Genomic DNA, 26,766 nt, shown 5'->3' on the forward strand with positions numbered 1-26,766 from the left:
ATAAACAATGGAGCCTCCAAATTAGTCCTGGGAGAAACCCTTTATTTTTATCTTAAAAATATTTTTATTTAAAAAAATAAGGGCAAAATGAGCAAGCATAGCTTTTCTTGGAGAGTTAAATGGAAGGTATATGGGGAAAAAAATCAATAGATGGGAAAATTTAAAAACAAGAACAAATGCAAACTAGGGAGAATCTGAAATTGTCAGCATGCACAAATCAGAAATTTGGTATCCCCGCTTAATGAATAGGATAATTTTGATTTCTTTACCTTGAGAGTTTCTGTCAATTCATTTTTGTTTTTTTTCTTTTGGAGTTTTCTGATTTAAAGGGGGGAAAGCTTTTGAAAGCTAGAGAATATGGAAAAGCAGGAAACGAGATACTTGGTGTTTAATTTTACAAATAGAAATGCTAATTAGAATGTATCAGCTAATAAAATTGTTGCAATGGTCAAAGCCATAAAAATGTTAACAACCAATAACCTCATTTCTTTCCAAGAAAGACTCTTTGGTTTACTAGTCTGTATAATCGACTTCTGATTATTCATTTTCCACTTTTTTCTGCTATTGATCTTTTGGCCATTTCATGGATAATGAGCACCTCCTTCAGACAGGAGGGCAGAGGGAAACTAAATAAATGCATTTGTCTACATTTACCGTGCTTCCTGTTAATCCTGCCATGAAGGGGTCTAGTGACAAAGAAATTTAACACTACTGACTAAAATGATGGTGTTTTCAAATTAGTCCTGTAAACCAAGAAAACCTATAGGTGCTGGCAGGTAAAGTTGCTACAGCAACTATGGGTAGTACATGTTCCCTGAAGGGGTTACAATATTTCAACTTACACAACATACTTTATGGCTGAATGAGACCCACAGGCTGCCACTTTACAATATCTGCACCATTAGCATTGGTAATAAAAATGCTTAGATGTCATAAAAATATTGTTGCTAAAATGGGTGTGATAGAGTTTCACTGCAGGATACGGATGCAGTTATGAGCTAGTTGACATGAAGAGCACCAAACAGGGACCAACCAGGAAGCACAGAGTTAACAAACAAACAGCTGGGACCACTCTCGTTCATAAATTTACAAAGAAGTAACTCTTGTAAAATTTATCCTAGGCCCGAAGTAAACTGATCCTCCTGACTGTGTGTTCAGGGCCTTTCCTGCAGAGGTGCTCAAGAACTCTTTTTAATTTAAGAACAACTTTCAACATGACAGAGCAATAAGCTACATAGGAGTCTACATTCACAATATAAGTTTCTGTGGTTTTATAATAGATAGTTAAAATAAATCCCAAATACTTTCACACATTTATTAGGAGATTATTTTTGATTTGCAAATAGTGATGTATATATTTAAGATTCTATGTTGTTTTTATTCACTTTTTTTTCAGGGAAAATTTCACGGAAATCCCATGCATGTGGCTGTGGTTATTTCAAACTGTTTAAGGGAAGAGAGGAGAATATTGGCTGCAGCCAACATGCCTGTTCAGGTAATATTTTCCCCAGTTGTAATTTTGTTAATCATTTGGAACTCAATTTTTCTGAAACAAATTCTTATCTTCTTTCCAACCATCTTCTTCTACATATGTTAATGGTCCCATCATCCTTCCAGTCACTTGGAATCAAGGGCTTGGGGTCATCTTTGAATAGTTCCTTTTCTCTGCCTCCTTTTTGAGATAACTACCAAGTCTTTCCAGAGTTTGTTTCTGGAATCCTATTTATACATTCTTCTCTGTTTTCACGGCTCACAGTCTAGTCCATGGTCTTATGGTATGAATTGAGGAAAACAGTAACTACCTCCTGGCTGAGTTCCTAACTACCATTTAGGCTCTGTTTCTCTCAGCATGTATTCTCAGGGATTGATCTTGCTCAAAACTCTTCAGTAGTTTCCGACTTCCTACCCTACAAGTCCACATTACTGCATGAGCAGGAATTTTGTCTTACAGAAGCTCCATAAATATTTGCTTGTTGCTTGTTTCAGTGTGCTTTGCCCTGCCATATTTTGGATTATATTTTATCCCACTATGCTGAATGAATTCAGAGCCCCCATCAAAGATAAACAGAGGAATATGAAGTCCTTGGGAATATTTTTTCAGTTAATCCTTTTAAAAAGGAAAAAGCATGTAAATAATCAACTTTCCATATGTCACACTCCATAAGTTAGTAAATCACACTCTTTATTTTTGAAGATCCAAGAAAAGTATCTTTTTTCAACTATTAAAAATTCTCAAATTAGTTGCTATCAGGTTATGGTTGTTTCTAGAGAAGTATTAAGTTTTAACAGCTTATTCTTATTTTTTAGATGTTGAAGAAGAATGGTATCACCTTTAATTTAAAATCTAAAGTTAGTAAGTTTCTAAAGTAAACGTAGTTTGATTCAGTGCTTTTTGGGTGAAAATTGAGATGCTATAACTAATATATGATATTCTTGTATATATTCTCAGCTGTCCTTTTTTTAGGCCTCTTATCTCTAGTCATTTTGTCTGTGTGTGTTGTTGTTGTTGTTGTTGTTATTGTTGTTCTCTTCACGTGTCAGGTGAAAGCCAAGTTAGAAACATTTATTTGAATAGATGCTCATCAAAATCATTCCACAGATAATCTGCTAGTGCTACATACTACCACAAAAGAAATGCTAGTTTGTAAATTTCAAAGCAGTAGACAAATATGTGGAGATATATACACACACACACACACATAATGGGGGCAAAATGAGAGAGATTGAATTTTGCAAAGGCTTTACCCATCTGAAGAATGTAATGTAGTTGAAAGAACACTTGACTGACAGTCAAGGACCTGTGTTCCATTTGAGGTTCTGCCACTGATTTACTATAGATCTTAGTCTAGTCACCATCCTTTCTAACCATACCTCCCCATCCAAGTGTAATGTGAAGCGTTGACTGACATTCTAACTCTCAACTCTAGATATCTACATAAACATATCTAAGGAACATACTCTGTCAGATTATTAGAGTGGCCAAGAAATGGGGCTTGGCATAGCTGGTTAACCTTTCTATTTAACCAGGCTAACATTTTCACATATTCTTTACCAAACTCCCTTTGTTGCAATGTAAAAATAAATCTCATCCTGGCAGATTCAACATCCCTAATTCTGAATTTAAGCTCAACTTAATGTAGTTTCATTTTTAAATTATACAGATTTATTTTATAGAATTTCAAAAGCAATATGGATCTGTTAGAGAAAATTAGGGGAAAAATTTTTCACCATAAAACCATCTCTAATTTCACTGTTCAAAGATAACTCTTGATAATATTTTGGTATGTGTGTTCTTCCAATCACATGTACTTGAGTTTACATCTATATATGTATCCAGATATTTATAAATAAATAAATATATATACACACACATACATAAGCAACAGAGATCACAAACATATGGTATCTTACAATTTGCTCTTTCTTTTTTTTTTTAACTTTTTATTTTTTTATTTTTTTACAATAAACTGCATATATTTAGAGTGTACAATTTGGTATCCCAGTCTCCCAATTCGTTCCCCCCCCAACCCTCCCCGCTTTCCCCACTTGGTGTCCATATGTTTGTTCTCTACATCTGGGTCTCTATTTCTGCCTTACAATTTGCTCTATTTCTTAACACTTTAACACTACTTGCATGTCATTAAATATTTTTCTACAGCACGGTTTTTAATGGCTGTAGAGTATTTCATATAATACTGATCCAAACCTCAGTTCAAGGTATATTACGTATACTACATTCATCATAAATCTGTTTTATCAACATCATTGAAATTTCAAGACATTGTTTTTCCAGGGACCTCTGGAGAAATCCTTACAAAGTTCTTCAGTTTCGGAAAGACAGAGGAATGTGGAGCACAAAGTGGCTGCCATTAAAAATAGCGTGCAGGTGAGTGATCGCCTGTAGATAGAAGGGAAGGCTAGCCGCTGTCCCCATACTAGGCACCTTTCTCTTCTGTGCCCAAAGTTAGTGCGTACAGAAATCACAGGGAAATTTGTTATAAATCTCTCTCACATACTATGTTCATATGAGAAAAGATTTCTTTGGGGAAAGCTTTTAACTTCAATTTACTGGAGATTGGGGTTTCCACACCAGACTCCATCATTGAGAAACCGTGTGGCCTCAGGCAATTAAGCTACTTTACATCTCTAAACTCTGCTTCTTCATCTGTGAAAGTGAGGATAACCACTATAACAGGATTGTTGTGAGAACTACACGAGATAATACTGTATGAAAAGCCTTTAACTCAGATCTTGACATCATTATATCTGAGCAGAAAAACATCACCGGGTTTGGAGAAGAGTAAAAGTAAAACTCTCAAAGACAGAAATGAACAGGAGATCCAGGGAGGCACAGATATTTTTTTTCTGAGAGGTAGAGAGGAAAAAAATTTAGACTGAATTGTCATAAACTATATCTTTTGAAAATGGAGACTTTAAGAAAAAAGATATTTGGTACATTAATACAGAGTTGTATGGAGCTAAAATGGAAAAAAGTATTCATAGTCTCAGATAAAAAAGATATTAGTAGCATCATTTGGAATTAACTGAGAAATGAGGAGCAAGATGCTGAAATATGCAAACACTCAGGAAGAGAAAATGGAAGAGCAACTTCAGTCTGGTTCTTCCAGTACTACTCAACATTCATGGGAATTAGCTCTTTAGAAATATAGATTCTATATAGTTAGTCTGCGATATTGCTGGAGATTGGAAGCACCAAACAATGCATTTTGAAATACTGGTGATGGATGATGTTGCATTGACATGCTTAATTGTAACAACAGAGTATGTTTTCTTTTGTAAAAGATGACAGAACAAGACACCAAATATTTAGAAGATCTGCAAGATGAATTTGACTACAGGTATAAAACAATTCAGACAATGGGTAAGTTTTTGTTTTGTCTGTAATTCTACATAGGGACATAAAGGCAACATGACTAGCGTTTCTTCTTTCCTGACAGAATTGATAAATGTATCCCTTTCTTTGAAGAGATGGTGCAGGAGAAGAGAATCTATTTTGCTTCCTTCTTTTCTCTCCATATAAATATATATATATTTTTTTTACCAACCATTCAAAGTAAATTATAAAGCCCATGAGAAATCACCGCTATTTCAGGATGCATCTCCAGAAAGTAAAAACATTCTCTTATAGAACCAAAATACCATTATCACAACTAAGAAAAGTAATAATAATTGTCTAATATAATCAGGATATTACTAATATTATCTCTAGGTGAGTTTTTTAATATAATTTTAAAAAATTAAAAGTAGAAATGTGATTCACTGTAGGAAATTTGGAAAGTAGAAAAACATGTTAAAAACTTAAAAATCACACAAAATTCTGCTATCTAGATATAAACACTGTCATAATGTTATTATATTTTTTTCCAGCCTTTTTCCTTCACATTCAAATACATACATATTTATCTACAAGAAATTGAAATTATCTTGTACATAGTTTTTGTATGGCATTTTAAGCTAAAGTTTTATTTTACATATTTCCTCATATAAAAATCTTCAAAAATATAATTTCAGTAATTGTATAAATATCAAAATGTAAGGACACTGCAATTTATTTGACTATTTCTTTGTGATTAAATATTGCGGTTGTTTACAATTAGATGTTTTTTTGTTTGTTTATAACTTTACTTATTTATTTATTGGCTGCTTTGGGTCTTCGTTGCTGTGCACGGACTTTCTCTAGTTATGGTGAGCGGGGGCTACTCTTCGTTGCTGTGCAAGGGCTTCTCATTGTGGTGACTTCTCTTGTTGTGGAGCACGGGCTCTAGGAGCACGGGCTTAGTAGTTGTGGTACACGGGCTCAGTAGTTGTGGCTCGCAGGCTCTAGAGCTTAGGCTCACTAATTGTGGCTCACAGGCTTAGTGGCTCCGCGGCATGTGGGATCTTCCTGGATCAGGGATTGAACACTTGTCCCCTGCACTGGCGGGCAGATTCTTAACCACTGCACCACCAGGGAGGTCCCAGCAACTAGATGTTTTTTTAAGAAATGTAAGGAAAGAATGAGAATATTTATCAGATCTAAGATTTACAAGTAATAATAGATTGGTCAAAGTGTGTTGTAATTAGTGGGACAATTAGAGAAATTCTTATTTAGGTCTAAGTTAGTTAATAGGATTGTACCAGTGTTAATCTACTGGCTTTGACCATCGTACTATGCTTATATAAGACATTAGAGGAAGCTGGATGAAGGATGTATGGGAACTCTGAACTATTTTTGTAACACTTTGTAATTCTAAAATTATTTAAAAAAAATTTTAAAAAACGTATTAGATATAAATTCTTTTTACAGGTGATTTACATAATCATCCTTAACTATTGAAATGTTAGCTTAAAATTTATCTGGAAGGAAGTAGTATGGATGACTATGATTAATTGCTTTTTAACTTTCTATCTAAGATTTAAAAGAGAGGATATTAGTTTGTCCTGGCATAGGTGAGATGTGACATGTTCTCCTGGCACCTTCAGGATGTCTTGACTCTCATGAAATGTTATTAAATATGTTCATAATTGTTTGTGTGTACAATTTTTTTTTCCTTTGGAAGAAATGGCACAAACACAGGTTTCATCAGGTTGTCAAAGGGGCCCATGATCCTAAAATGGTTTAGAACAACTGCACATTTTTTTAAACAAAATTCACATTTTATGTAGGTTGAAATAAACTATACAAAATTGACTTTCTTCACCAAAAATAACAACAATATTTCCTGTATTATCCCTAGATAAACCACAAAACATTTTTGTAGGTTTTCTAGGTTTTGCTTATAAATCAAGATAAGGCAGTAGATACAGTCATGGAAGAAGACAGAAGAAAACAGACAAATCAACAACTGCACATTTAATCAAGCGTTACAGTTCATTGAAAGCAGCCTCACCCTAAATTTCATATGTGAACTATGAATTTTATGAATTAGAACATAACAAAATACATTTAAGCAAAATTATTTTGAACTTAATATATTACAATTACTTTAGTATCTTACAGTGCTTCATAAGCATTATGAAAAATAAAAATAATTCTTTTATCACTTAGCATACATTTTGTTGGTTTTAAGTGGAAGGAAATGTTTTAAGTAAAATGAAAGAAACAAGTTATATCCTTGCTGGTGAAGACTGGAAAGTATTAGCTAGTGAAGTTTTGAGCTGATAAAATGCTGTATAAGCAGGGTTTTGCTACATGTGGGATCTAAGAATTAGTGAATTTCTGAGTTAATATAACCATAAATGACTTCTTGGAGATCCGTGCTGTTTTGTAGAGGAATTTGCCACAACGTTGTTCAGGGGCCCTTTTCCACAATAACACAATTCATATCAGCATTCCAAACCTTCCTTTATCATAGATATGAGCGGTTGGTATATACTTACTATATACCAATAAAATTTCAAGTTCAAATTAAATAATATGATGTTTATTGCACATCTTTCATTTAAGAGGATAAATCATTTTGGGTTTTGTCCAGTCAGAGACTTTTCTTAATTTCAACTCTTTCCTACTTCTAGTTTTACTGTGAGGCACGCCTGTTTTGCAGAGAAAAAGAGAAAGCAAAGGGTGTAGTCTTTCTTAGTTCATGAGACTGTGTAATATAAAACCGCAACTCTTCCAGGAGATTGAGTAAAGGCATCTGGAGGGGTCAAATATGATTTAATCATGGGCACAAAGAAAGACCCCTTTCCTTTCTTACACATGCCAACCAACCAAGGTCATTATCAATGTAGAGGTGATCTAATAAAGAATCCATTATAAAAACTTTTATATCTCTCTCTCCCTGCCCCCAAAAGGAACATTATGTGAAGAATGGTGTTCTCTCAAGGTTTGTAAGAGAGAGAGCTAGTCTCTGGCATGCTTGGATGTAATCCTTCCTGGCAATATGAGCAGTCAGGGATTTACTTCCAAGCTTGTCACTGATGGCCTCATTTAGGCTCTTGCTTCATGGGATCTTAGGATGGCAGGTTACAGCCGGCTTGGCTTTCAGGACAGAGTTTTGCCATGGAGAGGACTCTTAAATCTGATCTCTTTTCCTTCACAGACCAGGGTGACAAGAACAGCGCCCTAATGAATCAGGAAGTTTTGACTCTGCAGGAAATGCTGAACAGCCTGGACTTCAAAAGAAAGGCTAGTGAAGAACTTTAATTTGGACTTTTGCCTATTTTTTCCCTTTTCTGCATCTACTCCTACTGAAATTAAGCTCTTTGATTTTATCAGTTCCATTTATGCTGAATGAATAAAAGGCAATGTTTCTAGGAAGAGTATCATTATTGTTTGCCATGTTTCTCTACCTAAGTTTACAAAGCAGAACCTCTCTAGAGTCTATTTATCCTGCTTATGTGGTTCATGTACTGTAGCTACCATTAATTTCAAGGTGAACATTTTACCCAGTTTTATATTTGCCATTATTTCAGACATGACTGTTTTAGTTGCTGTACTTAATATGCTGGGATGGGTTTTACTGCACATGTATAATTAAAATATTACTTGATGACTACTAAAATTTTATTGCAGAAATAAGTGTCCCAGTTTCTATTCTGAAAAATGACATTGTGCTAAATAATTTTGTAGATTTCAGGATAGTCCATTGAGGCCTGAACATATTCAATCTAACCTCTTCCCAAGGAGAAGAAGAATATTTTTCTGGCTCAATAAAATATTTTAAAAGAGGGGAAATATCTCTATTTCAATTCTACCCTCTCCTTGAAAATAGACACAATTGAAATTTAACCAGTCACTGAAATCAATAGTTCATTTCTAAAAGTTTGGCTTCATTTTTTTGTGTGCAGGAATTTGTATAAGCACAAATAAATGTAAAATTTATTTTCACCCTAAATTAATTATAAACTTAAACAGTTATATATCAGATTTTAAACATGTAGATATTTAACCCAAGATAAACTTGATGCTTTTATGCACAATAAATCTATGCTATACATTTTATGCATGCCATCTTATTCTACTTTGAATAAGATTTTGGGGAGAAGGGGAACCTTAGAAACAATTCAGTCCATTCACTTGACTGTATAGATAAGAAGATCAAGTCCCAGCAAAGTTAATAGCTTATTCAGATTTATATAGCTTGTGGCAAAGCCCAGGTAGAAATTCACATCTTCTAATCCCTAGACCTTTGAAAGTTATACTCTCTCACTATGCTTTCCAAAATCCAGATTAAGTGGTTATAAAAACTAACACAGAAAGGCCCAAATTTTAGTCAGTACATTTAAAAATAAATGCATAAATACATTCATAAGAATATAATTTCAATTTATAAATGGCTTTTTAAGAAGCAGATATGTGGCTTTTATGACTACAGGATTCACTATTGTCACAGGAGTTACAAATTCAACATGTTTATACTAACTGATATGAGAATATTATGAGACATTATGAGAATAACTGTGGTCATGCTTTTTTCTTCGTGACCTTATTGAATTTCAGTAATTTAAATATTTGAAAAGGCAGTGCTATGGCAAATGGAAGGTAGTATTTGGTAAAATATTTGCTCAAAATTTTAACCAAGGCTTTATCTCCGAGGTCAGGCAAATTATTTTATGGGTTGAATTATGAGTAACTTTGGTTGGGTGTCATAAAAGTCTTCTCAGCAGTCACTTTTGTTTTTAGGAAGCCCTCAGTAAGATGACACAGATCGTGAATGAGACGGACTTGTTAATGAACAGCATGCTGGTGGAGGAACTACAAGACTGGAAGAGGCGGCAGCAAATCGCCTGCATTGGGGGTCCTCTCCACAATGGGCTCGACCAGCTTCAGAACTGGTAAATGAATTGAATTTAGCTTCTAGTGAAAACCACAGGAAGTACATAACTTCAGCGTTGCTCAGCCAGAGAATGCAGGCCTCGACCCGAACATCAATTCATTTGGCTTATTGATAGCTTATTAGCAGCTGGAACTCTACAGTTGGAAACAGATGTGATTGTCCAAGTATTAATTTCCATTCCTTTGGGTAGAAAAATAAAGCATCTATAGAAATCTATAGAATGCGTAAGAGTTGCTTATTTTCTCATATAATATATCAATCTGAAAAGACTCAAATGAATTTTTTCAAATCAGCAATAAATACACTTTCTTGAATGGCATGAGGAACACTGGCTTCAAACGCTATATCTCATTTTTTACATGTGTATCTTAAGATGTCAGAGTTAAACATTAGTTTTGTGTTTTCAATTTTTAAATACAAAAATAAATCAACAAATCACTTTGCTGATTTATTTTTTTGTATTTAAACGAAAAAGCTCAAATAGCTGATAGAACATGGCATCCCCTACCTGTGTACACATGCACACATGCAGTCAGGTACACATATTATCTTTTGTATTAAAAAAAAAGTGTTTTTAGGTTTTCCCCTTCATCAAGGCAAAAGAAAACTATCCGAGTGAAAGAACAATTAGAAAATACAATGAAAAAGAAGGAAATTTTTCTGTTGAAGTCTAAAATTGCTTTCCAAGGGTACAATCCAATACGATGAAAATATGTAGCAACTGGGCACACTTGCACTAAAAGGTCTGCACTGCCAGGCCTACTTCTGAAGAAAAGTAATTGGGCTCATTTTAAAATGTGTTGATTTTCCTCAGGGAGATACTTTGATTCCCTAACCTCACGGTACTCTGTTGTTGTGAAAACAAGATAAACAACAAAAGGAGCAAGAGAGAGCATGGCAGGTGAGGGTGCTCATGCCAAGTTCAGTGTGGGGTTGGCAGTTCTTTCTGCAGTGTTATGTGCGGAGTAAACTGTCAGAGGAAAGAGTGCTGTCAGGGCACGTGGACTTAGGACGTCTGATGAGACCTCTGCCTCCTCTTAGTTAGGGGCTTCTTCTGTGGGCCTTTCAACCTCCCTCTTTCCCAGACTTCCAGCCCAAGCTGCCACCTCCATTTCTAAGGCGAGATCCAAGGTAAATCTTTAAGCAGATAGCTTTCTCCAGAAGGATCCACTGATACTTTTTTGGCTAATACTTAGGACTTATAAAAAATATATATGGGGGGGTCATATTGGTTTTTTTTTTCTTCAGTATTCTTACACATAACATTCTTCATATCATGTATTTTTAAAAGTTTTAAATTTGCTCTCTTTGCCCTTTAGTAAGTGAGCATTTTACCCAGTTTTTAAAATATGTGCTTAACAGACTTTTTAAAAAGGATAATTAAAAGGGATTTGGTTCCAGATGTTGACAAAATTTTCTAAATGATTTCTTGTCTATAACTGAAGGTAAGAAGTTTAAAACATTGAAAACGGTTATCTATCGTGCATTTTAGAGAAAAGCTGGGTTAGGAGAATAAATATTTTAAAAAAATCTATCACTAACCTTTAATGAAACTAAGTGACTAATTTAATTAATTTAATAATTATTTAGTAATATTTGCTAAACATGGTTAATAGTTAAAATGGTGGATCGTTAAGTGGAAAAACTACCTGCATTTTTCATTTGCTGTCCAATAGCTTTACACTGTTGGCAGAAAGTTTGTTCCAACTCAGAAGGCAGTTGGAGAAATTAGAGGAGCAGTCTACCAAAATGACATATGAAGGGGATCCCATCCCACTGCAAAGAGCGCATCTGCTAGAAAGAGTCACCTTCTTGATCTACAACCTTTTTAAGAAGTAAGTCAACACTTTGCTCTGCACCTGAAACTAAAACAACATTGGACATCAACTATACTTCAGTTAAAAAAAAAAAAAGGAGTAAGTCAAGTGTCATCCACTTAGAAGGCTTCTGGCAGCCTCAGTTGTGTGGAGCTGGGAGGACACCCTGGCTGGTGTTCAGGTGGAGTGGGAGGGAAGTGTTAAACTGAGCCTCAGGGTGCAGTGAGTAAAGCTCCAGAGAGTTCCAGAAACATTTCCACTCCTCGCTGTTTATTTACCAACACTTCTCCCATCACCTAACTCAGTTTTTCATGAGCCATCACATCACCCACCCCAAGTTCATTTTTCATATTTTAGAAGGGAACATTTCAAGGATTTTTTCTCAAGTACATAACCAAGAAGTAAAAGGTGGAGAACGCCCTTCATGTATATTTATAAGCTTATCTAAAGAAAAGAAATACTAGTATGTACAAGAAATCCTAATATCAAGCTCAAAAATGGCATGGAATTAACTTTCTACTGATGTTTAGTATGATAAAAATAGACTGGGGCTTTTATTCTTGACCCAAGTGTGACAATTAAGAATTATTTACTATTGTTACTTAGGGACAATCTTTAGGCATTTCCCATCTCCTGGTAATTGTTTATGAGAAGTGTTGGAAAGATTGGAGCTTAACGAGGGTTTGAATGTCTTCTAAGTGCAGAAAATTTGGATTTTATAAGAGGACAGCATCCTGTTACTCTGTGGTTTTCAGCTTGTCAATATTTTCAGTGTTTTCAAATGACATGCTTTACTTCCTTTGAACCCAGCTCATTTGTGGTTGAACGACAGCCATGCATGCCAACCCACCCTCAGAGGCCGATGGTGCTTAAAACTCTCATTCAGTTTACCGTAAAGCTAAGGTAGGCAGAATATATTCTCTCATTTCGTACTTATGATGCCACAGCCACTGTGTGATTAAGGCTAGTTTCTATCCTCGTACCTTTCATTCAGCTCTTCTTTACTAATACCTCCTGTATGCCCATCACCCAGCCGTGGTAAATATCCACAGAAATGTTGAGGTGAGAGTCCTGCTTGTAAAGGGGAGAACAGTGAAGATGAGGATGTGAGAGTTATCAGCGTGAAAGTAGGAAATCACAATATCAGACAACAGAGGATTAATTGCTCAAAAGGTTGACTTGAGAGAAGACTGGGGAGCCTGGAGAATGCCGTGTGGTCACTGTAAGGAAGGACCTTGAGGGAAGAGAAAGGGTGAGGGAGAGGGAGACTATAGAAATAAGGACTTCCTGGGTCTCTTTCATAAGCATGGGGAGCAGGGAGAGAGAGAATTGACAGATTATGGTGGGGTTAGAATCCTATCCAGGATATTCTAACCAGGAGGTATGAGTGGCACATTCTTCACCTGTGATCACCCAGCAATTAGCTTATTGGATTTCTGTGAAAACTCTCAACACCACGATTTTCAGTACATCTTTATTATGTACCTGATTTAAAGAGAAATTATTATGTTGTTGCTGCTTTATCTGTGTATCTGATCCTTTTCATTTGCATGAGCAAACTAAAACATACAGCTTTCCCTAATGACACTTTTAAAATAATGAGTTTGACTTCAAACTTTCAGAGATTTCCATCATGCCTCAATCTCCAAGTCCCAAAGCTTTAAATTTCTAATCACTAAGTCACCTCTGGAAAGCTGAAATTCCAGACAAGTACAAGAGGTGGTGATGCCGTGATGGACAGTGACTTAGGATCCCATGATAGCATCCCTGATCACAGATCACTATTGGAACTCCATTTTTATTTTAGTTTAGTTTAATTTTATTGAGATATAATCGACATACAACACTGTGTAAGTTTAAGCATAATTACTTGACATACATAAATTGCAAAATGATTGCTATAAGTTTAGTTAATATCCAACACCTCAAAATCTCGTTTTTAAAAGGAAGGCATTTGTCTTTCATTTGCATTTCAGAAACCCTACTTGAAATTCTTAATCATTTGCTTTGTGTGAATTTGCACCAAGACTTTAAGAAACAAAAACAAAAATAAAATGGTGCCACAATAATAGACTTGCAAAATTTTTTCTTTTATTTATACATTTAACCCAAATTTGGGCTTTAGCCAAAATATAATGCTATTTTTCTGACCTACCCAATGTATTATCCAACACGCATCAACTGAAGCAATATGGAAACACTTTCCAAATGTGTTATATCAAGTGGCTGATGCCAATTTTAGTAATATGGCAAAGTAAAGAGGAATTGGACATTTTTAAAACACACTAACATATGACTGGAGGTAATATGAGTTTGATTTATATGTATTTTCCATAAATATATTTAAATCTTTAAATATAAAAAGGCTTTTAACTGTTAAAATTTTTATCTTTAATTCTTTGTCTTTCCAGACTACTAATAAAATTACCAGAACTAAACTATCAGGTAAAGGTGAAAGCATCAATTGACAAGTAAGTTTCTAATTTCATTTTGAAAGATGAAAATGTAAGACTTTTAAAAAGAATTTCCTTATTTTATAGAATAATTTTAAACCTTTAAATTTACTTCTCTAACATTACATATCAGTGTACTTCAAATATGTGACTTTGAAGTTCAAACATTTAACAGAACTCCAGTAAAGACATACTTTAAAAATTTTACTGTAAAGACTTGAAATGAAATTTTATATACTATCCTCTAAAGTATCATAGAACATTTTTATTAGATCTATTAAATAACTCATTTTAAAGAGTCTTCTTGGTTTTACAGGAATGTTTCAACTCTAAGGTAAGATATTTACTTTAGAATTTTTGGCTGTTCTCATAAATATATTTTACCTGAGACCATGTAAATAGCTAAGATTTTTTCTCTAGCAATCGAAGATTTGTGCTTTGTGGAACTCATGTCAAAGCCATGTCCATCGAAGAATCCTCCAATGGGAGTCTCTCTGTAGAATTTCGACATTTGGTGAGTTTAGCAGTAAGATTACACAAGCTTTTTTTCTCCTCCAAATCAGACTCATTTAAGGCTAATAGGCCTTATAATTTAATGTGTTTTGTTCTTTAGTGTTTCTTATATGAATTAAGGGCCATATTGAGAAATAAAACATGCCCGCATTGAAGAATTTTAAATGGTAACAAGAACACTGAAGCTTAACTCCGAAGGTCTGAGTTCTTAAGAATGGTGATGTTGTATCTAAAAATATAATTGGTGAAAATATTTTGATAATAATGACAGAGATAATCTGTCTTAAATTGGATAGGCATTCTTGGTTTCATTTTTTGAATCTCCCCAAATGAGATCCAGTAATGACATGTCTGGCTAAAGCCTCTTTCATTTTAGGAGGATTAGCTTGGGGAAATGCTCCTGGTTGTGAGTTGCACGCAGTTTGCCTTGGCATTTCTAGAAAGCTTCTGACCCAGCCTCATCCTGTCACTTCTTGTTTTTACCACTTCCTCTTAACCTAGAGTTCTCTTCCTGCTTTCTTTCTAATTCTTTGCATAGTTCTTAGATTCCCAAAGACCCTACTGCTTGTGGTGCCAAAAACATCACTCCTCTGGCTTATTAGCATTTAAGAGGTGCCTCATTCAGGAGGTACCTCACCTGAATGTTGGGGCACCACTGAAGCAGCCTCAAAAGGTCTACTTTCTTTAAGGTAAAATTTATATTAACAGATATCTGCATGCATAAATTTATGCTGGTTTTCATTTTTTATTTTTGTTTTTGTTTAGTCTTCAGCATTGAAGGGTACATTTCTTTTTAACTGAATCCCTCCGTATGAGACTGCTAAATCAATAAAATGTAATGAGAAGTGATGACGTATACACGCTTATAACTAGCACTCTTTTTGCTTCAGTTCAATCCCTATCCTCAAGGAACTTTCAATAATCGTCAATGTTTGCTAATAAGTAAAGCAGTGAGGCACTTAATTTAGAGATATCTGTCTCCCAAAAGAGTCACCTGGATAAGGAAGGACAAGGAACATACGAAAACGTGGTTGGACTTCTATTCCAGCAAGGATATTATATGAAATAACAAAATCTTAATTTTCATGGTGCTTTTCTAGTTGCAAAGCATTTTCACATATATTATCTTTTACATTATACCTTTAATCACTTTTTAATATGAAAGTAAATATAGAAAATCAGAGGAGCAAAATTAAAAAAATTACAAACCACCTATGATCTCAATACCTTAACATAACGCTATTGAAATCCTTATTTTTACGTTTTCATTCATATATATATGAATATATATGTATATTCTTTTTTCAAGTGGGATAAGATTGTACACACTAATTTGTTTTCTGCCCTTTTTCCCCGTTAACTAATCTACATCTTGAACATTTTTGCATCCCCTGCTCTCTTGGCATTTAGCTCACCGGGCCGTGTGACGCACAGCCCCATTGTCTATTTCCCCAGGTCTATGTGTTAGACTTGATTTTGTGGGCGTTGAGAATCATCATGGCTTAGCTCAGATGATACTTTTCAGGTACAAAGGAGTGCTGAATAGATTCTAAAACATCCCAGCATGGTTTCCTCTTTCCAAAATGTGGCTGAAAAACACAACCTTATGCCGGCTTGCTCCCTTATCTCAAGGAAAGTTTCGAAAGTGGCATCCCATGAAATGAAACAGGAAGCTCCTTTCTGTTAAATCTGGGCAGCTATGTCAGGTTTCAGTAAGTTGGAAGACATCTCGGTTACTGTTCTAGAAGCCAAACTGTGGCTGAGAAATCCCCTGTAACAGGTACCAACCAGCTTGATATTTAGCTGATAATGCTTCCCCATCTAAACACTGTTGTTTTCTTTTATGAAGCAACCAAAGGAAATGAAGTCTAGCGCTGGGAACAAAGGAAATGAGGTAGGAAATGTTTTCTCCAAAGGAATCTTTCTAGGAAATAATCCTATAATGTCTTATTTTTACAAAGCTCTTAAACTGCCCTTTTTATTTTTATATAAAGTCTAATTCATGTTTCTCTAATTATACATGTAAAGCTTGATAATTGCAGATAGTATAAGAAATTTTGTTTAAAAAAGAAGAAAATAGAGATTTCATATAACACTCTCCTAAGAAAATGACTCTTAATGTTTTGGTTCACATCATTCTAGACTTTTATCTCTATCTCTATATATATGACTTTAAAAGTATATACACACATTGTTTCATAACCTGCTTTTTTATCACATAGCAATGTGAGGTGAACAGCTTTCCATAAATTTAAATTCTCTTGGAGAACATGATTTAAAGTAGTTGCATTATATTGCTATAATTTCTTTAGTCGGTCCATTATTGTAAAATACCTTAAAATCACTCATTTTTCACTGATAAGAGGTAAGTCTTGAGCATCATGGCACAGTATGTGAAAATCACAAGTGAGAAACAGTTCTATTACTTTATGGTATCAGTTACCTCGCTCTTATATCTAAGGTTGGCATATCACTGGATGAATTGATTAAAACAACAAAGTGATGCAGCCCAAATGAGTTTGAGTCAATAGAGTGTTCAAATCCTGGATTGGAAGTGGCTTTGGGAATCATCTATTTAGTTGACCTAGATACTAGGGCATATGTCTATGCTCTACAAATTTGGAATTAGAAAACCTGGGTTTGAATCCATTCTGACAATGACCAAAAATGTGATGCTTGGCAGATGGAGAAATATTGCACTTTTTTCCTCTCAGAGATCAGAGCAGTAATGCCCAGTGCTCCCTGCTCAGAGAAATTGCATATGTAAGACCACCTACATGATGTAGTTAAAAGCAATGAGGCTTATTTCTGGTATGGTTGGTATGGATCCAGTCTCCTGGCTTTATAGTCACAGCTCCTATGAGAAATCCCTTTGAATTATTTGGAAGAAAAAAAGCACTTTATAAATCCAGCATTCAACTGCAATCAATCTAGCCCACCGCACAAAACCACAAAGATCCATCACAGCAGGTTTCATGCTCTACATTTTCCCTTCCAAGAATTCTTCATTCCCTTAATCGTGTCTTAAAGATCTTTTGCCAAATATCACAGCCCCACCAAGGATATGCTAAGCTTTCCTCCCAGGGTAGAACCATGCTTGGTTTAGGGCAAAGCGTCAAACAGGTTTCTCAGCCCAGATATCACAGGAGCAAAGCTTTTGAGTTTAAGGATATCGTAGTAAACCAAACAAGTAGGAGTTATTCTTCCCAGCTTATAGAAATCCATAAAGGTTTTCCAAACTTCCTAATTAAAACATTAGCACATTGTAAATAAATGCCCATTTCATGAATCTCCCTGGAATTTTGGCCAGAGTTGCAAACAGTATTTCACGCAGTGACCTTCCTGAATAGTATTTCCTAAGTCTAAATAGACTAAGCAGAATGCTTCTAAACTCTTCTTAAGTAAAACAGATCAAATGGGAGTAAATGTAAATAGCTGAATGCTTCAGTACCTTGTCATCTTTGTGAATCTAAAATCAAAATCTTTACTTGGATTTCTCTAGAGACAGAAATCTGTGTAAATCATCTTCTACTACAGAAAAACAATGTCTCATTAACACTGCCACCTTACCTCATTTTGAATTTATTTCCTCTTATTTTCTGATTAATAAGAAAATCATACATTTATATCAGAATGATTTTATTTCTTCCCTTTTTCCCCCCTCCGAGTTTGCTGGAGCTGAATAATTTTATTCTAAGCTATTCTTTGAGCTCCCCCTGTTGACAGAATTTTACTATGACTCCTAGGTAGATTTAATACAAACCATAGACTTGAATGCTATTTTATGTGTTACAGGAACGATTGAAAGGTCACACGATATATGAACGGGACTCAGAAAGATGAGCCTGGAATCAGGGTCTTGGCCAGGCAATAGGAGTGACGAGAGGAAAATCAGAAAGGAGTGGGCAAGGTCTGATGATAAAATGGGATGCATACAGTCACGGGGCCAGGAGTTGCAGTAACCAAAATTTAGGGAGAACAGGAAGCTAGGATGTTATAAGCTCATTTTCTAGTTTCAAACAGTAGCTGTTCCTTATCGCTTATCTGTGAGCACCTGCAGCAGGAGTTCACAGCCTAAGAACTTATTTGACAAATCCTCATGTGGCATTTACTATATATCAGGCACTAAGAACTTCACTGGCATTGACTGATGTAACTCTTGTGACAGTGCTATGAAGTAGATACCTTTAATGTCATACTTAGTGTTGGCTGGGGAAACTGAGGCACAGAGCAGTCGGGCTAAGATTCAAACCGTAGCAATCTGGCTTCCGTGTCCATGCTTTTGGCCGCTTTGCTATGCTGCCTCTGGAATCACAAAACCTTCCCTGGGAGAGTCCTCAGTGGTTGGCATTCCTCTTTGACCCCTCCCCCTCTTTATCTCATGCCACCCCACCCCACTTGCTGGGATTCCTGTAAGAAAGATCTTTGCAGGTTTGCAAGTAGCATCTCATCCTTTCCTCTCTGTCCCAGCTGCTGCTGCTGTTGTCCTCACTTTACCCACCTGCTCAGAAACCATGTAGTTACCTCGCACCAGAATCTTTATGAAGTTTAGGTGGAATTTAAAATAATGCTTCCTGAGAAAATGTTGACTGCTCCCTTATCTTCTGTGTACGTCAGTGCGGTAGTGGAAATAGCCCTGCCAATGACTCTGCCGCTTAGAAAGCTGACCTTGCACTAGCCACTCTTCCTCACTAACTCCCAATTTCCTTAACTATAAAACAGTTACATAGCCTGCACTTCATAGGGTTGTTGTAAGGTCCAAAGAAGATGGTGTGTGTGTGAGTCGGTTGCAGGGTGCTGTGCAGACGTCTGCCACAGGCTTCCTGATCAGCCCTCCAGGCTGCTCCCTCTGTAAAGAGCAGGGGGGGAAATGACTCTAAAGGTGGTACCTAGCTTAGGATAAACCACTAATCCTTATCCTTCCTCCTCTGTCCACCTGCCAGGTGCTCTGCTGGAAACATTCCCTTTCAAGGGCCACTGAGCATGTTCCTCTTCTGACTCCGGCTCCATGAAACCTCAGACCACCACATATATACATGCCCCTTTTATAGGACTGAATGTTTACCTACTGCTTGCCCCGCCTCCCCAATTTTGGGTCCCTCAGTTCTGCTTTCGTGGTTGTGAGAACTTAGATTGAATACTCATTAAATGATTGAGAACATGACAGTTTCCCCAAGATTGCCAATCCAAACCTCCTTAGAACGGCAGCACCTTGTGGCTGTTTGACTCTGAGATTATCCAGGAAAAAGTGACCTGTCAGGATGTACAGGAGCTCCTGGCAGTAGCATTGGGTGCAGGGGGAAAGTTGCACTAGACCCATGCTCTGCCCGGAGGACCAGGGAGACCAGTGGAGCCACCTCCTTGGTTGGGGGTTAGTGAAGGGTGGAGCTCTGGGTTCCCCAACCCTGTTTCAATCAGTCGGCTCTATTTTAAGTATTTTACAGATTGGGAGCCAGGTAGGAAATTTCCTTCTAAGAATATGTTCCAGGGTTAAAAAAGATTTGAAAACCATTGGACTAGACAATCTCTGAAGCTCCTCTGACTGAGATTCTATAATCCTCAGAGGTGCAGGATCATTTTTTCAAGATACATTTAATTTTGAGAATTTGCCTTGGAATGAGGGATTTGTAGACATGCTCTCACAATTTGCGATGACTGCCTCTTTCTCCCACCTTTGCTCTTTCCCGGGAAGAGTCGTGGTGGAGATACAATTACATAGCCTGGCAAGTGGAAAAACTTGGTGAAATCTTCAGTCTGTTCCAATAAAATCAACATTCCCAGGAAGCAACCTTTCCCAGAGGTCCTTAGAGCCAGCTAGAGAGTGATTGTTGAAATGCAGAAACTGTTTGAGCAGGGAGGCTGGAATTGCAGTCTCTCGAGTTTGCTGTCAGTAGGCTTTAACCGATAAATGACGGTTTTAGCCACAGACTGAGGTGTTAGGTAATTTTGTTTATGTGGTGGAAAGTCATGAAGCACAAAGAAGCCATTAGTAAAGCCTGGGTGGCTTGAGTTTCATTTAACAAAATAGCCAAACAGATGTTCTTTCCAAGTTCAGTGTTCTCAAGCACAGATCTACCACTTACACTCCAAGCAGCTCAAGCATTTTCACAGGACGTTGATTTCCTTCTGAACTAATTTAAGTAGTTGCAATGCTTTTTTTTTTTTTTTTAAGACAAACGTTGGTACAAGAATAACACTAAAAATGTCAACTCTTTCTGCAACACTCTCCATACAGTCCCCTTATTTTGTGGGCTGAGAATTCATTTCCTATGATTCTGTGATTAAGGTCTGTCTCTCATGTAACGGTACCATTATTCCCCTCTTATCATTGTTTCTCAGCATCTAGGCCAGTGTCTAGCACATGATAAGGACTCAACAAATACTCATTAAGCAAATGGATTATTGCAACTGTTTTCTATTCCACATAGTTTTCCATGTGCAACATTATCATAGATTATGGCTTTTTGAGAGATGAGCAAGATCAACAACAAGGTCCTACTGTATAGCATAGGGAACGATATTCAATATCTTGTAATAAATCATAATGGAAAAGGATATATATACACACACACATGTATATGTAACTGAATCACTTTGCTGTGTACCAGAAACTAATGCAACATGGTAAATTAACTATACTTCAATTTTAAAAATACTAAAAAAAAAAAAAAAAAGCAAGAAATTTAGAAGAAAATTATCCTTATCCCAGTCATATTTTCTTAACAGAGGTTGTTTTTCAAGTCAAAATCCAAAAGCCAAAACCATTTGTTAACATATTCTAGGTTTCCAGGGTGTGTTATTAGGCACTGAGCAGAGGTAACAAAAAAGAATATGGTGACATCTATACCTCCCTTTCATTAGGTTGTATTTTTTTCCAGGTCAGGTTTTTCAGCCAGTTTTCCAGTTTCTTAGCAGATTATCCAGTGGGTACTTTTCTTTAGAAGTATAATATAGTCAATCCAGTTATAATATCAATGTCATATAACATAAATATCATAAATATGGATATTTTAAATCTATAATCATCTCAGATGATTAAAATAGTTTTTAATACAGACATTAATGGTACATCTTATCTATAATATTTTCCCAATCTGTAAGGAATGAACCCTGGGAATGTGAGATTGAACAGTGTCTCTGGCTTGGACTGCACTGATAAAATAACAGAGACTATGATTGATGGCCATGCAAGCTTTGAAAATGAATGCTACTCCCTTCTGTCAGGGCTGCTCTTCTCCCGTCACGTGTATTGTACCTCAGCTTCCTTGCTGGATTTCGTTCTAAATGTGTCTCACAGTTGCATCAGGGGTTTTAAGTAAACATTACAAATTAGTTTGAATCACTGAGAAAACCTCTCACCATCCACATTACAGATCAATAAAGTAATATTTAAAGTACAAAGTCTTCTTCCAAAGTTAATGGACAGTGCTGTGTGTCATTGCTCTGTCTGTGGAGTCCCGGTTTCTCACACGTTTAAAGACTCTTGTCATTTGGACAGTGGGCATACAAGTGCCATAACCCAAAGATCTGAGGGAATTATCCACAATGAATTATATTATTACATATAGATGTACATATATATGTATATACACACCTAATCATATAAATTAAACTACAGATGCTAGAATGGGGGAGGGATAAGAAGTCAAAAGTCTCCCTTTGGCTGTCCTCCAGCTGTAACCCTCCCTACAGAGAAAGATGTCTGTGCAGTCAAGGCTGTGTGCTCACCTAGAGCCCAGGGATGCAGAATTCCCAGCCTCAAAGACCTCAAGTCCACTTCCAGGGCTTGTGCAGGCCTCTTCCCCAGGTCTACTCTTTCAAGCACAGATGACACCATCAATGCAAACGTTTCTAGGCACAAGGAGAGGCCTAGGGGCAACACCAGTCAAGTAAGCCCCTCACAGAGGTGGAAGAGAGGGGGATTGGCAATGGTCCAGGATGGTCACCCTCTCCCTGGGCCAGCATGTTTCAGCGGGACTTTGAAACAATTTGACTTTTTTTTTTTTTTTTTTTTGGCACACTGGCTTAGTCGCTCTGCGGCATGTGGGATCTTCCTGGAGCTGGGATCGAACCTGTGACCTCTGCGTTGGCAGGCAGATTCTTAACCACTGCGCCACCTAGGAAGCCCACTCAGCGGGACTTTGAGAAGTTAAAACCTGGCCAGTTAGGTCATGTGAAAGCTTATCTGTCAAGGCAGGAGGCTAGACCATATTTTAAGTTTGTTAACTTGATTTATAACGGCTAAATATTTAGACATATGGTATGTGGTCTCCATCTGTGCGCTTGCCTCAGGTCTCTCAAATGTTCTGTTCAAATGCACAAGCACAGGCTTGGATCCTGTCCACCACTGAGCTCAGCGAGAATGTGAGTGGCACCCGTTAGTGAACGTGGATTTGTGGATTCTTCACTTGTCTCAGTGTTTTGAGTACTATAAACACCTCCTCCCCATAGGGCAGTGAGATTTGCTGTTGTTTCAAAAAATGTGGTTTTTGTTCCACCTGGGCCTAAATACAGCCAACTACTTCATGTCATGCTCAATTAAAGGAGGGGCAGTTTGTTTATTCCAACATGTGAGGGGGTGTTGGGAGAAGGGGCTGGCTGTTTGGTGGGTTGGAAGTAATTTTTAGGGGTGGTCTAGGGGAATTTGCAAGAGGAATTTTCAGCAACGTAACTTTCTACTAACCTAGTAGTAGATTCTTACTACCAAGAAGCAATCTCACCGAGTCAATCTACCTGCGTCCAGGAAGTGTAAGGTACCACAATGATCTAGCCCAAGGGAGAGAAGAGGTTTTTTTTTTATTGTTAACTTTTTTTTAAGCTCTTTATTGGAATATAAGTGCTTTACACTCTTGTACCAGCTTATGAGGTACATCAAAGTGAATCAGCTGTATTTATACACATATCCCCATAACCCCTCCCTCCCGCGACTGCCTCCCGCTCTCCGTGTCCCGGCCCGAGAGAGGAGTTTTTAATTTTCTATTTCCTTCTCAGTAACAAGCTCTGTTTTAACATCCCTCATTATCAATAAAGTCTTCCTCATGTGGTTGTTATTCATTTCATCATGTTAGAACCATTTTTATTTTTTTGAAATTTAATACAAATAGATTCCAGCTTGTTATTAACTGTATTCAATAGTAGATCTCCCTTTCTCCCAGAGCTGACTCTGCCACCCCCAACCCCACCCTGACTTTTCTAATCTAGATAATTCCACTTCTGTTCACATGTTCCCACAAGGGCTAATTTTTCAAATTACTTAAGCTTTCTATGCCATCTCCAATTTTTTCACATCCCTTTTGAGACTAAACATAATGGGGATACATCACATTGAGAATAATTGCCTCATAAATTCCACCCAGGGTTCTTGCTAAAATGCAGAATCTGGTTCAGTAGGCCTGGGATGAGGCCAGAGATCCTGTTTTTCTAACAAGCTTTCAGATGATGGCAGTACTGCTAGTCCTGGGCACATAGCAAGTTGCTGTCAGATTTCACCCTGGAAAAACAGCAATTTCTGTCCCACTCCAAACCCACTCCCCAGAGGTGATCATTTTTTGAGCTACAAATATCATGCTAATATCATACTAATATTTCTTGATTTTTAAAAATTTTGTACACTCAACTCCTGAATTATTTCTATAAAAGATTAAGCTACGGCGCTCTCTTTAATTTTTAATTTTATATTTGAGTATAGTTGATTAACAATGTTGTGTTAGCTTCAGGTGCACAGCAGAGTGATTCAGCCATGCATGTACATGTATTCATTCTTTTTCAAATTCTTTTCCCATTTAGGTTGTTAAAAAGTATTGAGCAGGGTTCCCTGTGCTGTACAGTAGTTCCTTGACGGTTCTCCATTTTAAATTAAGCGATGGCGCTTTTATACCAGCTCTTCATGCATGTGAATTTCACCCATCTTCACAATATTATCATATAACATATTTTGGTTAGTGAATATATTCAATGCTTACATTACTATGATTATACAAAAATTGTTCATAGCTGAACCATGTAACATAATATGATTGTATTTCCATTCTTGCATTATTTTTAGTTTTCCCTGGATTTATTAGTTGCCTCAGATTTTTTATTGAATCCGTTTATTTTATGTACATGTAACTAATGTAGCCCCAAACTTTCCTTCAGAACTTGAAAACTCCTTAAAATACCGTCAAACATGTCCCTCTGAATATCTGTCTTTTTCATTGTTTTTGGCAACATCCCTCTGGGAACCCTCCATCTCTTGCTCCAATCTGGGCTGAGTGCCCTCTGATCCTGCTGCACAATCATTTTTTGTTTTTTTGTTTAACTTCCTCTCACCATCATCCTGAGGAGCACATCTCCTGCTTTACTAGGAACTGAGATATTATTCTCCAAAGTCTTTGTATCAACTCCCATCAGAATGTATGAGAGTTACCATTGGGTCATGCCTTTGATATTTCCTCCACTCCATTTTCTCTGTTCTCTTTCTGGAACTTCTGTTTGTTGTTGGAGTTTGTTGGTTATTTGTTATCTTTTCTATCCTATTTTTTTATTTCTTTGGGTTTTTTTTTTTGTTCTTTTTCGGTTTTGGTTTTGTGTTTTTGGTTTTACTTTCTGGGACATTTCCTCCACCCTACTTTTAGCGCTTCTATTGTTTTGTCTATTTTTCTTATATTTTTAATTGTTCATCATTCTTTCCTGAATGTTCCTTTTGGTAGTATACTATTCTTTTTTCACTGATGTAACATATTGGTTACATCTGTGAGGATATAACATCTGAAGAGTCTTTTAAACATCTTTAAGAACTTTTTAATGAACAAAACAAATATATATATGTATATATACAAGTATATACTAAAGTATATAGAGAAATACCATGAACCTTCACTTTTACATCACCCAACTTCAACAATAACGAACATTTTGCCTATCTTGGTTAATCTGTTTTCCCCCTAAACTCACACACATTTTTTCTAGAGTACTTAAATTCGAGGTAATATAACATCTTACTCACTGATATTTTGGTAGATATCTCTTATCTAGAAGATAAAAAATTTTAAAAACCTAACCACAATACAATTTTCACACAAAACCCAAAAATAACAATTTCTTAAAATGTTTCCTTAGTAAAACTCCATCATTTGTTCAAATTTCTCCACTGTCTCAAAAAGATCTTTTTACAGTTTGTGCAAATAAGTATCCAAGCAGTGTTCACCTATCACAGTGATTGATTTGCCCCTTTCCTATGCCATTTATTTGTCGAGTTAATGTATAAGACTGAGCCTGATTTTTTTTTATTATAGTTTTTTTAAACTCTTCATTTGCTTTTTGCATTACCTCTATTTTTCTGTGTTCTTGGTTGTTGATTTTTGTATCTGCATTTCATGTGAGAGGCTTTGTCAAATGTTGGGTGACCACTGGCTTACTGTTAAAGAGCACTAAAAAAGGAAGTTCTGTGTGCATCCTGGGGATTTAGACTTAAGGGCGATTATTAGGACCTGGCTGTCTCACTGGGGGACCCTAAAGGCAGTATCTGTAAGTCATTTCTCCCTTGGTCTGGTTACCTCCCAGATATCTTTCCCAGAGATGTCAAGCAGAGACAGGGGCATGGGCTTCCCCTAGATTTTATAGGATCTTCCCACACAGCACCTCTCCCTGCCCTCAGCTTGGCCTTGGATCCAAAATGCAGAGAGCCTCTCTAGTTCCTCTGATTCATCTGCTCCAAAGACTAAATTTCCTGTCTCCCACCAGGGTCAGGGAAGGTCGGGGACCTCATTGCATGGGCTGGGGCTAACTCCTCCTCCTGTTCAGCCCTCACTCTGGCTTCAGGGGGCTCAATGCTTCCAACCCCTGGTTCTGAGACACACTACCCCTTATTGCCACCCTTACTCCACACTCCCTTACCTCTCATTTCGAGACCTAGATTACAGTTTTATTTTATTGGAAAGTAAAGCAAACCCTAGCTATTACTTTACTAAATTTTCTGGAAGGAGCTAAGGAAAGTACACGTTTTCCACCTACCATGTTTAACTGGAAGGAAATCTTGCTTTAAAAAAAAAAACACAAATCCATTATGACACTGACTTGTTTCTGTTATAGCTACACACATCTGGCTTGCTTTTATTTATGGTTGGTAAGTCAAAAGGACTAATTTCCAAAATTAAAAATAAGAAACAGGGGCTTCCTAGGTGATGCAGTGGTTAAGAATCCGCCTGCTAATGCAGAGGGAAA

The 26,766-nt window shown here is 36.6% G+C and overlaps 1 protein-coding gene across 1 annotated transcript in view; it reads left to right on the forward strand.

The window, feature by feature from the left end:
• STAT4 (signal transducer and activator of transcription 4) overlaps positions 1 to 26,766 on the forward strand; it is a 91,894-nt gene that overhangs the window by 51,951 nt on the left and 13,177 nt on the right. The window contains exons 4-14 of the mRNA XM_057746478.1: positions 1,397 to 1,495; positions 3,794 to 3,886; positions 4,804 to 4,882; positions 8,043 to 8,128; positions 9,626 to 9,777; positions 11,456 to 11,614; positions 12,407 to 12,499; positions 14,008 to 14,067; positions 14,366 to 14,383; positions 14,470 to 14,563; positions 16,412 to 16,456. Of these exons, the coding sequence (XP_057602461.1) occupies positions 1,397 to 1,495; positions 3,794 to 3,886; positions 4,804 to 4,882; positions 8,043 to 8,128; positions 9,626 to 9,777; positions 11,456 to 11,614; positions 12,407 to 12,499; positions 14,008 to 14,067; positions 14,366 to 14,383; positions 14,470 to 14,563; positions 16,412 to 16,456 (978 nt within the window). The remainder of the gene's footprint in view (positions 1 to 1,396; positions 1,496 to 3,793; positions 3,887 to 4,803; positions 4,883 to 8,042; positions 8,129 to 9,625; positions 9,778 to 11,455; positions 11,615 to 12,406; positions 12,500 to 14,007; positions 14,068 to 14,365; positions 14,384 to 14,469; positions 14,564 to 16,411; positions 16,457 to 26,766) is intronic.

This window comes from Hippopotamus amphibius, chromosome 8 (assembly GCF_030028045.1).
Source record: "Hippopotamus amphibius kiboko isolate mHipAmp2 chromosome 8, mHipAmp2.hap2, whole genome shotgun sequence".
NCBI lineage: Eukaryota > Metazoa > Chordata > Mammalia > Artiodactyla > Hippopotamidae > Hippopotamus > Hippopotamus amphibius.